The sequence below is a fragment of the Crinia signifera genome, chromosome 11 (genome assembly GCF_055691185.1).
Source record: "Crinia signifera chromosome 11, ASM5569118v1, whole genome shotgun sequence".
NCBI lineage: Eukaryota > Metazoa > Chordata > Amphibia > Anura > Myobatrachidae > Crinia > Crinia signifera.
In genome coordinates this window covers 120,004,556-120,020,349 of record NC_139227.1, presented here as the reverse complement: position 1 = coordinate 120,020,349, position 15,794 = coordinate 120,004,556, and the positions used below count along the sequence as shown (strand labels likewise).

Below are 15,794 nucleotides of genomic sequence, written 5' to 3'. Positions count from 1 at the left end.
TGCAAATACCTCTGGCCCCAGCGTCACTCGTAAAATGCCATCAAGGGAACGCGTTTCAGTAGCGTTCTGTAAAGCGTTTCAGGGTAACGTGTTCTGCAGGTTCATTAACCCTCTCAGCACTGGGCAGACATTGCAAACAAAGTTACAATCCAAACTTTCATTGCGTTATTTGTAAGTGCTACTAATCACCCCTAATATAGGTGAGGAATAGTAATTATATATATATATATATTCATATTCCTGAAGTCCCCAGAGTATCGGTATAGGGGTGGGGGTATTATAGGTGTAAGGGGGATAGGTTAGCTACCAAATAATTTCCACAGGTGGATCGAAATAGAATGTCCTATAACATAAAAGGGTGTTTGTAGCAGGCAAAGACAAAACAATGTTTCAACAAGTTTGATCTTGTTACTTTTACTGTAAATGATAAATATGGAGTATATTTCATGGTACTGTAGCAGCCCATGAGTAATCAAGGCAAGTGGCTACAAGACTTTCTGCGCTTCCCACCATCCTTCCTGACTCACCCTCCTGTACATTGCACCTCACTCTTAATATACGTTATGATTCCAACGTGCCCTGAGGTACCACAGTGTACGACAGCTGGGTCATGATGGCGCACACATTGATCACTATTTTCTGACACCATGAAAGAAGTTAAGGGAGTCCGGCTACGTTCTCCACACAAATATTTGTATTGCACACAGTTATGTAGCATTTACCTCACACGTCAGCGACTCTGCTTATTGGTGGTCGCTGTGGGGGCTAAACATCACAAATGCCAGGTTGCCCCCGGGACGGACCTGTGGCCACATCCCGGGTGGGACCCAGCATTTGCGGTGTGAAAGGGGTCGTGTACCTGCAGAGATGCCTGCAACCCTGAATATAGGACAAAGATCCACATTAATTCCCAAGCAAGCCATCGGCCACATCTGCTGCTGGCTTGTATGGAACTCTGAATCATCCTATCGGTTCCTGAAAACCTACACTCATGGATGTACTCCATTAATAAATGGACCTGCTGTCGGGATTCAGACTAGGATCCCGAACGGTCACCTCTCACTGGCTGCCCATTCTTATAGTAATATTACACATCATATAAATGCTAAATACACCAACTGCTCATCGGACATACATACTGTACAATCCTTCCACGCTATGGTGTTAGTTAGTATTTCTTTAGGCCGAGACTGACATTAATAGACTCTGGCCTAGAAGCCATTGGAAGACAGCAAAGAGATCGATTGCACATCCTAGCCCCAGCTCTGCCTTGTTGGCAATCGCTTACCGATGTCTTTCCCTCTGACCGCTACAGGCCTTCTGAGTTCTGTGATGAACTTTTTGGCGTCCAGACGGATTTCGATAATGTTGTTCAGTAAGGCAAAGAGTGGAGCCAGGGGGAAGGAGGCGACGAACAGAGTGACGAATCCAAACTGAATAACTGCAGAGAGGGACAAAAATATACATTCTAGTCAGCAATAACAATATAATAAATAAATATAAAAAGACACACATTACTTATAAGGGCTGCCCATAACAGCCACATACTGTTCCTCAGACATGGAGAAAGATGCTCATGTTCTTTTATGGATTAAAAAAAAAAAAAAAAAAAAAATATATATATATATATATATTATATATTATATATATATATATATATATATATATATATATATATATATATATATATATATATATATATATATATATATATATATATATATATATATTCCATCGAGTTCATACAGGCAGAGTCTGAAAACCAATGCATGTAAATGGTATTCTATTGTCAAGATTTTTTCTCTGTGATTGGGGCAGATGTACTAATATATTCAATTGATGCCAGATCCATTCTGAAATTCTTTCGATGGAATGGACCCGGCATCAATTATTCAATGCAGATGCAAAACACGGATGTCGGATTTGGCCACTGATTGATGCTCACCCCAGCCGGTGTGGGGACCGGGTGAGTGCAGCGGCAGGAGGCGGCACGATTGGCCAGGAGTTGGGACGGGGCGAGGCAAGCTGCTCTCACCCGGTGCGGTGGATGAGTACGGGAGGCGGCAGACAGGAGGACGGCGCCATGTAAACTGTTGCTGCTCACCCGGCGCTGTCCTCCCTGCCGCTATCCGACATCTTTTCATGTCGGATTGAGATTGACGGAAACATGACCCAAACCTTTTGGTTTTGGCTTTGTTTCCGTCAAAAGCAGGTGGTTTTTGGCAGATCAGATCATTTCGACCTGCCAGAAAGAAACCCAGCTAGCATTGAATAGATCGGAACCCCTTCCGATCTATTCATGTCGAAAACTGCCTTCTTTTTAGCAAGATGGCAGTTTTGACATCAATTGAATATACCCCTAAGAGAGAGAGTTAAAGTGGAGAGAGGTTAAGTGCCTAATAATCAGCTCTTAAATGTCATTTTTCCAACACAGTCTGTAACATAGCAGTAAGGAGCTGATTGGCTTAGTTTATGTCTGTGCAGTTTGAGGGCGATTCAGACATGCTCAATAGTGGGCAGCCAGAGGGCGGACGTGGGGGACTGCCAATAGAAAGGCTGAGTGTTCCCCCTGTAAACGCAGGCGTGCCGATCCCAATTCCCCGGATACCTGCCTTGTGGAAACTAAGTATGGACTTGTCAGAGCGAATAAGTCGATGGTGAACAACCGCTGAATGATTTATCCTGCTTGCGAGGAGATGTGTATGCGGACACATCAACTTGCATGCTAGTGTGGGGATTCGCTAGGCTGGGGGGGGGGGTGCGCTTGCTTTCGGCGGGGCAGCGTTTACCTGCGCCAGGTGTTAATCTGGACCACTTATAATGTATTATTCCTAACTAGCCAACCTCAATATTAATAGGTTAAAGATCTGAGTGATAATAGAACGCGTTGCCAGGTGTCGGACGTACTCATTTCCATGTACTCTGGAGTCAGTCCGGCAAAGGGTTCCAGGTTATAATCCATCTCGTAGCGCTGCTTCCTCTTCATGTGCTCCTCGTGGTCCATGTAGGTCTCCCTCCTGGACTTTATATATCTGATCAGCTTCTTCATCTTCCTAAAGCAACATGTGGGTGTTACAGACATGCTTACAAAGAAGAAGTCCCAGCTACTAATGGATATGGTCGCACCATTATATTTATGGAATAGATTTCCCTTGGTAATAATATCCATGATAGCAGTATATCTGTATTTCCCCTATACTATAACTCATAGCAGGCTGGCACCCTCCGTTACAGCTGCTTCGGGTACACGAGGCAGCGCCAGCGTGGACCACGTTCTCTGTCTTTAAAGTCCATACACGGATTATTAGGCAAGATAGAGACTTACGGGATTCCTATCTCGAAGAGATTGTTCTGGATCAGCTGTTTCCCCAACATAATGATGCTCAGCTGGATACACAGTTCCATTAGACAACCACCGGGGGCGCACTGCAGGGAAGATACACATTAATGTACATTGTGTTCCGTCTGCTAAATGCATGGACTGATTTCATACTGAGAAAACCTAAAGTTAAAGAAGACCTTGTAGATTTTGGGCATCACAATGCAGGTTCTGCCAACATCTGTACCATTCTTGTCCAGCTCAATGGAATACCATGTCCAACCACCCCAACAGCTGATACCCCTTAACACCAGTCAGTTTCCTCTAGAGATACATACCTCTTCCATTCTAAATGAACCAAAAATGTAAACGTAGTCCCCTGGGCGCCCGATAAACCTATGGACAAGAGGAGAAACGGTGTTATGTAGGGTTCTTGCCTCTGATGAACACATCGGTCTGTAGACCAATTACTGCTGGTGGCAGATGGAATTCGTTAGCATTCGTGTTAGAACCTGCCAACTTTCAAAACCTGTGCAGTTCCTCTTTCCTGCCTGTGGTGTCGCTGTCTGCTTTGGTGATTCTAGAACAGCATGGTCTGTATCTCAATACAGACCAGACTGCACTAGAAGCACCAAAACAGACAGCGATAACAAAGGCAGGAAATCAGAAGTGCACAGGTTTTGAAAGGTGCGGGGTTCTAGAATGGCCACTGTTTGTAGTGCAATAGCCTAGTGCACCGTATAACAGAGGCGTTAACAACATACGGACATGACTAGATTACCAAACAGAACACAGGAATGTGACAAAATAGCCGAACGTTCCAGCCGATCACTACATATCTGCATTTCACAGTGTAGCACCCAAACTACACCAGACACTTCCTAACTGCGTATGGGCAACAGGCTGCACTTACCGACCCTTGAAGAACGCCACGTAAAAGATGGGCGTATAGGCGTTGACAAATTTCAGGAGGAAAGCCTTGAATATCAAACGTTCTTCGAAAGTCTTGTCCGTTTTTGGAACCTCTGTCCAAACAAAAACAAACCGGTGAGGGCCTGAAGGCGGGCAGTATAAGGAGAACTATTTCTAGGGCCGTGTGTGAAGCCCCTGCTCACAGTCTGATTGGATAGCATTAGAACCATGGGCCACATAACCGCTCTACACCTGTATCTGATCAAGCAAGAGACAAGGAAGTCCTACCAATCTGGGTGAGCCACCTGGCTATGCATCCATACACCTCATCCAGGATCAGAATCACCACCAAGTTGATGATCACGGCGGTAGCGGTCACGGTCACCCTTACATTGGAGCGGGCGGAAGGGTTGGAACTCATGGCTAATGCTGCCGCAGTGGAGACCCGGTACACAATGACGCCAAATACGATTGCGAATGTCAAACCAATCTAGTGCGAGAAAAAGGTACAGGGATATCATATATAGTGGAAGTACAGTATGACATCACTAACCCGGCCCCTTTTACTGACGTGTCATCGCACTGCAGTATATTCCATGATATCATGCATTACCAGCCATTGCAGGAAACATGCCTGCTGATACATCTACTGAGAAGAAAGATCAACTTACCATGAAAAGGATGCCAACCATGTTTGTAACATAAGCCGGGACCCTGTCCCTCCACGTCAGCTTCTCCTTTTCAGTCTAGAATACAGGAGAGGAACAGAGAATCACTAGAGCATTCTGGGAGAGCGAGACAGAGTGAGCGCAGACAAACACAACAGATAAGACCACCACAGTGTAACCACGCACAGTCGGTGTATACGGCATGGAACGGCTGAGCGTTCTACAGGAGAGGCACAGATACTCAATATGCTAAGGTATAACATTGTTAGTGTCATTGTGTATCAACATACAGGTAACAGAAGACAAACCTACACCATGCACGTGGTGGCATGCACAGACATACACAACACGTGACACAAAACACTGCCATCCACGGTGACTATTAGCCATGCACTGACCGAGCTCGGTGACCGGGGTGAGAGGACATTGACGTGGTGCAAATAAATCGCAGCAGCCTGAGGGGATCATATGGCAGCTATGGGGGAATAAAACAGCACTTTCTGGCTCAGGGTTGACCCTCTGCAGCCGCAGAATCTACGGTCACAATAATCCCCTCAGTTTGCTGAACACAATAAACTATGATGTGATTTAGTTTTCTCCATAAACTATTTCAGCTCCAAGGACATTGGGTGTAAAAATGTACCAATTTCACCCCAGCCATGGCTGTCTTAACTCTCTGCCTCCACTTGTTTGGGTTGTCCTCTGGATCAGGCTGAAGCTTCTGATGGCGTTTGAAGGAAACAAAAATGACCATGCAATAGGGTTATAAACCATTGTTCCAGAGGCGTAACTAGACATTCATAGGCCCCATAGCAAAAGTTTGTATGGGGCCCCCTATTTAGCAACGGTTGGTAACAAATGAATATAGCACATATACCTTAGACTGTAAAGATGGGCCCCCTTTAGCTCTGGGCCCCATAACAGTTGCACCCCTTGCACCTATGGTAGTTACGCCTTTGAAAATGAATATAGCACATATACCTTAGACTGTAAAGATCGGCCCCCTTTAGCTCTGGGCCCCATAGCAGTTGCACCCCTTGCACCTATGGTAGTTACGCCTTTGCATTGTTCTATCAGCAGCAATGAATGAGAAACAGCGTATACGTGGGCACTGCCCCTTACGGGCAAAGCCAGCCACAGTACAGAATCTAATCAGTAGAAGCCTAGAGGATGGTCCTATTATTATTCATTATTTTATTACCAATTTCTTATATAGCGCACACATATTCCGCAGCGCTGTACAGAGAATATTTGAACATTCACATCAGTCCCTGCCCCAGTGGAGCTTACAATCTATGTTCCCTACCACATGTACACGCAACACACATTCTAGAGTTAATTTTGTTGGGAGCCAATTAACCTACCAGTATATTTTTGGGATTGTGGGAGGAAATCAGAGTACCCGGAGGAAACCCACACAAGTACGGGGAGAATATACAAACTCTGCACAGTTAGGGCCATGGTGGGAAGCAAACCCATGACCTTAGCGCTGTGAGGCAGTAATGCTAACCATTATGCCATCCGTAGAATGCCCATGACATTACATACTGCGCATAGGGTACTGTCCATCCAACACAATGGTGACATGACACTCCTGATCCGTGACACCCCATAAGTTGCTATACATGTACTCGGGCTGTGTTCTCAGCAACACGGGTGTGCGGTTGATAGGTTTTCGGTAAAAGGTTTTGTCCAAGTTGTCCAGTTTTATGTTCCTGACATGCCAGGGGAAGGAGTCTGGGCCATTATTATCCTGACATGCCAGGGGAAGGAGACCGGGCCTTTATTATCCTGACATGCCAGGGGAAGGAGACCGGGCCTTTATTATCCTAACACGCCAGGGGAAGGAGACCGGGGTATTATTATCCTGACATGCCAGGGGAAGGAGACCGGGGTATTATTATCCTGACATGCCAGGGGAAGGAGACCGGGGTATTATTATCCTGACATGCCAGGGGAAGGAGACCGGGCCATTATTATCCTGACATGCCAGGGGAAGGAGACCGGGCCTTTATTATCCTAACACGCCAGGGGAAGGAGACCGGGGTATTATTATCCTGACACGCCAGGGGAAGGAGACCGGGGTATTATTATCCTGACATGCCAGGGGAAGGAGACCGGGGTATTATTATCCTGACATGCCAGGGGAAGGAGACCGGGCCATTATTATCCTGACATGCCAGGGGAAGGAGACCGGGCCTTTATTATCCTAACACGCCAGGGGAAGGAGACCGGGCCTTTATTATCCTGACATGCCAGGGGAAGGAGACCGGGCCTTTATTATCCTGACATGCCAGGGGAAGGAGACCGGGGTATTATTATCCTGACATGCCAGGGGAAGGAGACCGGGCCTTTATTATCCTGACATGCCAGGGGAAGGAGACCGGGGTATTATTATCCTGACATGCCAGGGGAAGGAGACCGGGCCTTTATTATCCTGACATGCCAGGGGAAGGAGACCGGGCCTTTATTATCCTGACATGCCAGGGGAAGGAGACCGGGGTATTATTATCCTGACATGCCAGGGGAAGGAGACCGGGCCTTTATTATCCTGACATGCCAGGGGAAGGAGACCGGGCCTTTATTATCCTGACATGCCAGGGGAAGGAGACCGGGGTATTATTATACTGACATGCCAGGGGAAGGAGACTGGGGTATTATTATACTGACATGACAGGGGAAGGAGACCGGGTATTATTATCCTGACATGCCAGGGGAAGGAGACCGGGGGTTTTATTATCCTGACATGCCAGGGGAAGGAGACCGGGCCTTTATTATCCTGACATGCCAGGGGAAGGAGACCGGGCCTTTATTATCCTGACATGCCAGGGGAAGGAGACCGGGGTATTATTATCCTGACATGCCAGGGGAAGGAGACCGGGGTATTATTATACTGACATGACAGGGGAAGGAGACCGGGCCATTATTATCCTGACATGCCAGGGGAAGGAGACCGGGGTATTATTATACTGACACGCCAGGGGAAGGAGACCGGGCCTTTATTATCCTGACATGCCAGGGGAAGGAGACCGGGGTATTATTATACTGACATGACAGGGGAAGGAGACCGGGCCATTATTATCCTGACATGCCAGGGGAAGGAGACCGGGGTATTATTATCCTGACATGCCAGGGGAAGGAGACCGGGGTATTATTATACTGACATGCCAGGGGAAGGAGACCGGGGTATTATTATCCTGACATGCCAGGGGAAGGAGACCGGGGTATTATTATCCTGACATGCCAGGGGAAGGAGACCGGGGTATTATTATCCTGACATGCCAGGGGAAGGAGACCGGGCCTTTATTATCCTGACATGCCAGGGGAAGGAGACCGGGCCTTTATTATCCTGACATGCCAGGGGAAGGAGACCGGGCCTTTATTATCCTGACATGCCAGGGGAAGGAGACCGGGGTATTATTATCCTGACATGCCAGGGGAAGGAGACCGGGCCTTTATTATCCTGACATGCCAGGGGAAGGAGACCGGGGTATTATTATCCTGACATGCCAGGGGAAGGAGACCGGGGTATTATTATACTGACATGACAGGGGAAGGAGACCGGGCCATTATTATCCTGACACGCCAGGGGAAGGAGACCGGGGTATTATTATACTGACACGCCAGGGGAAGGAGACCGGGCCTTTATTATCCTGACATGCCAGGGGAAGGAGACCGGGGTATTATTATACTGACATGACAGGGGAAGGAGACCGGGTATTATTATCCTGACATGCCAGGGGAAGGAGACCGGGGTATTATTATCCTGACATGCCAGGGGAAGGAGACCGGGGTATTATTATACTGACATGCCAGGGGAAGGAGACCGGGGTATTATTATCCTGACATGCCAGGGGAAGGAGACCGGGGTATTATTATCCTGACATGCCAGGGGAAGGAGACCGGGGTATTATTATCCTGACATGCCAGGGGAAGGAGACCGGGCCTTTATTATCCTGACATGCCAGGGGAAGGAGACCGGGCCTTTATTATCCTGACATGCCAGGGGAAGGAGACCGGGGTATTATTATCCTGACATGCCAGGGGAAGGAGACCGGGCCTTTATTATCCTGACATGCCAGGGGAAGGAGACCGGGGTATTATTATCCTGACATGCCAGGGGAAGGAGACCGGGCCTTTATTATCCTGACATGCCAGGGGAAGGAGACCGGGCCTTTATTATCCTGACATGCCAGGGGAAGGAGACCGGGGTATTATTATCCTGACATGCCAGGGGAAGGAGACCGGGCCTTTATTATCCTGACATGCCAGGGGAAGGAGACCGGGGTATTATTATACTGACATGCCAGGGGAAGGAGACCGGGGTATTATTATACTGACATGACAGGGGAAGGAGACCGGGTATTATTATCCTGACATGCCAGGGGAAGGAGACCGGGGGTTTTATTATCCTGACATGCCAGGGGAAGGAGACCGGGTATTATTATCCTGACATGCCAGGGGAAGGAGACCGGGGTATTATTATCCTGACATGCCAGGGGAAGGAGACCGGGGTATTATTATACTGACATGACAGGGGAAGGAGACCGGGGTATTATTATACTGACATGACAGGGGAAGGAGACCGGGTATTATTATCCTGACATGCCAGGGGAAGGAGACCGGGGTATTATTATACTGACATGCCAGGGGAAGGAGACCGGGGTATTATTATACTGACATGACAGGGGAAGGAGACCGGGTATTATTATCCTGACATGCCAGGGGAAGGAGACCGGGGGTTTTATTATCCTGACATGCCAGGGGAAGGAGACCGGGTATTATTATCCTGACATGCCAGGGGAAGGAGACCGGGGTATTATTATCCTGACATGCCAGGGGAAGGAGACCGGGGTATTATTATACTGACATGACAGGGGAAGGAGACCGGGGTATTATTATACTGACATGACAGGGGAAGGAGACCGGGTATTATTATCCTGACATGCCAGGGGAAGGAGACCGGGCCATTATTATCCTGACATGCCAGGGGAAGAAGACCGGGCCTTTATTATCCTGACATGCCAGGGGAAGGAGACCGGGCCTTTATTATCCTGACATGCCAGGGGAAGGAGACCGGGCCTTTATTATCCTGACATGCCAGGGGAAGGAGACCGGGGTATTATTATCCTGACATGCCAGGGGAAGGAGACCGGGGTATTATTATACTGACACGCCAGGGGAAGGAGACCGGGCCTTTATTATCCTGACATGCCAGGGGAAGGAGACCGGGGTATTATTATACTGACATGACAGGGGAAGGAGACCGGGTATTATTATCCTGACATGCCAGGGGAAGGAGACCGGGGTATTATTATACTGACATGCCAGGGGAAGGAGAACGGGCCTTTATTATCCTGACATGCCAGGGGAAGGAGACCGGGCCATTATTATCCTGACATGCCAGGGGAAGGAGAACGGGCCTTTATTATCCTGACATGCCAGGGGAAGGAGACCGGGCCTTTATTATCCTGACATGCCAGGGGAAGGAGAACGGGCCTTTATTATCCTGACACGCCAGGGGAAGGAGACCGGGGTATTATTATCCTGACATGCCAGGGGAAGGAGACCGGGCCTTTATTATCCTGACATGCCAGGGGAAGGAGACCGGGCCTTTATTATCCTGACATGCCAGGGGAAGGAGACCGGGCCTTTATTATCCTGACATGCCAGGGGAAGGAGACCTATCAGCCATCGCTGCACTTTCCTGATTGGGCACTGAGATATATTTTAGAACTGAAAATTCACAATGCAAATTTGCGGTGAATTCCGCTTGTAGGACCAAGTTCACACCTAATTAAATTCCCCGAATGTATAGAGTTGTACCAGACAGTTTTTCCGGAGTTGCGGTCCTTCATACACTAAAGCCATACATCTACAGATTGATTGCCAGATCCGGTTGGTTGTAACAAAAACCTGGTTGTATCTGACTGATAGTTTTTGGCAGTTTTCCAGCATTTCAAAGCAAACGGTCAACGGTCATCTGCTCTCATCCATTACCAGGTTTTTGTTACAACCAGCCAGATCTGACAATAAATCTGTAGCTGTATGGCCAGCTTAAGGCTAGAGGCCCATCTCCATGGTCTGGCCTTCCCACCGATATAATGGTAACCAGTGAAACACGGTGCTCAGTGGGAAGTACCGAAGAATGAAGATAACCCGCCTGATCTTCCTTTGGTAGCCAGTGACTGGCTAGGGGGCAGCGCACAGCATGTTTTATCCAGCAACATAGGATTTCAGCTCAGTATGTCTGTAGATCTATTGCATTAGAGTGAATGTTAGTAACATGCATCTAATCATCTATACATAGAATACTGTACCAAGAGCGGATCTTATCTGTGTATAACCGTAATGTACAATAGATTACAATAGGACCATTTTACAGCTGATCGGTAATGTGCATTTGCTCTATGTAACCTAATCTAAGCCGGCAGATCGGATTCACTTGTGCAAACACGGATGTCACATTAATGCCGTCACACGTGACAGGGACCTGACTGGTTTCATATCGCATTACAGACCAAACGACAGATTCACAATAAACAACTAACAGCCGTCCATTACTTGCACTTATCCATTGACGGCGGAGAAAAGAACCGTCCCGGAGACATTATGTAATGACAGGAGTCAGGAGCTGCCCTGCAGCATTATTAATCTAATCGTCGCCCAGCTCATTCCCTGCTGTATTTATTGCTTTGTTAATTATGAAATAAAAGGTCAAATGCACTAAATTTACACAATCCACCGAATGAGCCTCAAACTTTCTGTCGCTCACGAATGGAAGGACAGCATGGAGTTTGGAATCTTGTGCGTTAGATAGAACTTACAGTATGCAGCATTGCTACAGATTTGACACTGGGCCTGACCCAGTACCAAGCGTCTGTAAGTACGGACCATGCCCATTTCACTCTCATCTCCATGTCGGACAATGGTGCGTGACTGGGTGGTGACAGTGTACCCAAAGAGGGAACATCGTCAATGCACCCCAACGATTATGATGTGTCAAACAAAGGGACCGATAAGGTGGCAGTCAGACCTGGAGCTACAAACCTGCATTCAGATGCTATATGCATTTACCACTATACGATTGAGATTCATGATCTCATAAATGTAATGAAAATTTATTGGTTGTTCCTGGGTGGTGACCAGGGTGGCCAATCCCGGGATCGGAGGGATCCTGGGATTTGGCCCCTAAAACGCTGGGATTTCAATCCCGCGATTGGAGTTTCCAATCCCGGGATTAGATTGCGCATGCGCGGTATAATGCAGGGCAGCGTCTCAGCCGGTCCTCAGACGCTGTCCGGCTTCTCCCGTCCTGGGCAGTACGGCTCTGCGCAGCATAATGTCAGCCGTCTCGTCTGACTTCTGTACGCACCGCGCTCACCTGTCACCACCTCCATGAGACTGCCCCCCCACCGAGGCTGCCTGCATGATTCGCCTCTTCCCGAACCCCCGTACCATCGCCCTACGTACACCCACCTAGGCTGCATCATCCCACCTACATGACCTGGCTGCATCTGCCTGGGCGCACCTGTAAGTAAATATGCGGGCGGCCAAGGGGGGGGGGGGGTTGCATTAAGGAAGCCAATCCCGGGATCACGGGATTGGGCATTTTCCAATTCTGAATTCCGGGATTGGCATCCCTAGAGGTGACTACGCGGGCTGCTTTATGGGCGCATTATGTGGGGTGCCACTGTTGTGTGGGTGTGCCAAAGTTGCAAAAATAGGTGCACAATGGTTCAAATTAGTGGCAGACAGACAATCTTCAACTAGAATGGGGCAAGCGCAAGTTGCGACCGATGTTTGCATCTAAAGGAGTTGTGGCAAAAGACCAGGGGATGCTGCAGCACAGTTCAAAATTCAAATAGGGGATCCATTCCAAACCCACTGCCAACAACTGCCAATACAAACTGACTCACTGGCAGTGGGAGTGGCTCACCTATTATAATTTTGAACTTAGCTGCACCAAATTGCTCCTTAACAGAAAGTGAAAGCAATTTTTGCAGAGACACTGATCTGTTTCAAATGTGCTGGGTATGGAAAGAAGGAGCTGTGAAGACAGAGATTGGATGATGAGGCAGATAGGGACTGGCGGTGGTGGTGGTGGAGTTTGTGGGCTAAAAACTGTCACAGCTCAAAGTGAAAGTACATTGCAGAAGCCGTCATTTTGACGGGATTTGAACTAGTAAGTGATATTAGAACATAAATTACTACTCTTATTGCAATGGAGCAAAGGTTTTCCATACCTCCTTGCGTCTGTTGTCCTTTTTGAGGGATTTCTGTAGGACTTTAGCCTCATACTCTGCTCTCGGGTGGTCCTGTAGGAGATAAAAGCTGAATGAGATGGTGTGGACACTTGACCTGGAGCCAGGCGAGGCTTCTCTGTAGGATTATAGTGAAGATCTCAAGGCACATGCTGGCACAGGGAGCAGATTGGTACATGTAGTGGCGCAGTGCCGTTATCATTCGCTAACACGCAATGTTGGGAGACACACGGAGTGATTTGTGATGGGCAGGCGGGATGCAACACAAACTAACAGCCACTGGCTGCAGAAGGCGACACGTACAGAGAGCAGACGAGGTGGGGAACGGACATTGGTGTTGGGGGTACGGAAGAAGACACACGAGCAATTTGTTGGACAGGACCAGATTTGTGTGCAATTTGCGGCAGGATGCAAAGTAGACTTTTTTTTTTTTTTTGAAGGAGGAAGAAAGAAAAAAGCATTAATAAATAAGTTCTCAAACCTTTACTGTTCCCTTCAGAAAATAATAAAAAGGACACACACAAAACAGAAAACAAAACACAAAAACCGATGATTAGTTTGGGCTTCAGGTAATGTTACGGTAGGAGTTTGGGGCACTCATGGTAAATGGGATGGGGGCACAGTGGTTAGTATTGCAAACAGAAAAACAAGGTAATACAGTCAGTGGGATACATTTAGCACTAAGGCTCTGATTCAGACCTGTCCATCAAGCCTAGCGAACAGGTACATGCCACCCGCCGTCCGAACGCAAGCCCCCTCCCTCCCGCGTGTGAATCCCCTTTTGCAGACGAGGGGATGTGTACACTTACATATCCCCTCACATGCGGCTGCACAACTGAAAAACCATTCGATGGTCGCTCAGATCGAATGGTTTTTCACCCGTTCACAAATAAAAGTTAGTCTAGATTGCCATATTTCAGACGGAGGTGGCCGAATTCCGGGCGTAGGCGTTGACATGCATTTTTATGGGAACACCCATAAAGCGCTAGCGAGCGTTCCACTGCTGCCACCCATTGTCTGTGCAGATGACAGGGGGGGTCTCGCACATGCGCTTATTCACCCATCCGCATGCGCAGCCTAACTCCATCAGAAATGGGGCGGAATTTCTCCCCGAACGATCAAACCTGAATCAGGCCCTTATTATAATGTTGCAATGCTCACATGAAGACGGGGGAAACAGGTACATAACACGAAGGGGAGAGCATCACTTATCTGGGGTCCTTAGTTGTATATTGGCACAATGACATCACGGTGACAAGAGACCGGTCATATAATACAGGGAGACCACATGCAAACACAGCCATACACACATACACACAGCCACACACACACACACAGCCATACACACACACACACACAGCCATACACACACACACACACAGCGGGTGGTTGGGAGAAGTATTGGAGCCCCACTGTCTTATATCAGCCTCCAACCCAGTGGCAAACGCAGAATTTTTAGAGGGGGGTTTCCACATGTTACCCATAACCCCCCACTCTGCCGCGCGTTGGAGTAAGTACGGGAGTCTGGGGGAGCGGTAACAGCCCTGAAAATTGGTCTTTTATACACTGGATACTGTATCGAATTCTGTATTCAAATTTTACAGTACAGATGGTCTATAGCACAGGTTCTCAAACTCTGTCCTCAGGACCACACACAGTGCATGTTAGGTCTCCTCGCAGAAGCACAAGGGAAATAATGAGCTCCAGCTGCGGATCTTTTAAAATGTATCAATGAGCAACAAATGCACCTGTGCACCTGCCGGGTGACCAGGAAAACATGAACTGTGTGGGGTTCTGAGGACCGAGTTTGAGAACCCCTGATCTATAGTATAGACTGTTTCAAACAATTAAAGTGGTCAGGGAATGTTTAAACATATAATAAATACATACACCAACATAATAGAACCAGTACTGCACTTTCTAAGATCACATTCTCCCACTTCATGGTAAGGCTCCTGTCTCTTCCTCCTATCAGCTGCTCTCTGGTCCATTGCAAGATTTGAGGGCTCAGATCCACACACACAGTAAATGTGGTCGAAGCTGCTACCTTTGTTCATGTGCAGCAGCTCTGCTCTGTCCCTTACACTGCATGATGTGGTGGCAGCTCCGCTCTGTCCCTTACACTGCATGATGTGGTGGCAGCTCCGCTCTGTCCCTTACACTGCATGATGTTGTAGCAGCTCCGCTCTGTCCCTTACACTGCATGATGTGGTGGCAGCTCCGCTCTGTCCCTTACACTGCATGGTGTGGTGGCAGCTCCGCTCTCTCCCTTACACTGCATGATGTGGTGGCAGCTCCGCTCTGTCCCTTACACTGCATGATGTTGTAGCAGCTCCGCTCTGTCCCTTACACTGCATGATGTTGTAGCAGCTCCGCTCTGTCCCTTACACTGCATGATGTGGTGGCAGCTCCGCTCTGTCCCTTACACTGCATGATGTGGTGGCAGCTCCGCTCTGTCCCTTACACTGTATGATGTGGTGGCAGCTCCGCTCTGTCCCTTACACTGCATGATGTGGTGGCAGCTCCGCTCTGTCCCTTACACTGCATGATGTGGTGGCAGCTCCGCTCTGTCTCTTACACTGCATGATGTGGTGGCAGCTCCGCTCTGTCCCTTACACTGTATGATGTGGT

At 48.2% G+C, this 15,794-nt stretch overlaps 1 protein-coding gene across 7 annotated transcripts in view; it reads right to left on the bottom strand.

Moving 5' to 3' along the window:
- Window positions 1-1,238: 1,238 nt before the first annotated feature.
- The window catches only part of ANO1 (anoctamin 1), a 143,470-nt gene continuing 128,914 nt past the window's right edge, over window positions 1,239-15,794 (bottom strand). For 6 of the 7 annotated variants that reach the window (XM_083164552.1, XM_083164556.1, XM_083164553.1 and 3 more), the window contains 9 exons: window positions 13,146-13,217; window positions 5,543-5,620; window positions 4,903-4,977; window positions 4,520-4,721; window positions 4,233-4,344; window positions 3,658-3,715; window positions 3,326-3,426; window positions 2,908-3,053; window positions 1,239-1,441 (listed from right to left, as the gene is read on the bottom strand). In XM_083164552.1, the coding sequence (XP_083020678.1) occupies window positions 1,254-1,441; window positions 2,908-3,053; window positions 3,326-3,426; window positions 3,658-3,715; window positions 4,233-4,344; window positions 4,520-4,721; window positions 4,903-4,977; window positions 5,543-5,620; window positions 13,146-13,217 (1,032 nt within the window). In that variant the 3' untranslated portion in view covers window positions 1,239-1,253. The remainder of the gene's footprint in view (window positions 1,442-2,907; window positions 3,054-3,325; window positions 3,427-3,657; window positions 3,716-4,232; window positions 4,345-4,519; window positions 4,722-4,902; window positions 4,978-5,542; window positions 5,621-13,145; window positions 13,218-15,794) is intronic. The other variant, XM_083164554.1, reaches the window with a different exon arrangement.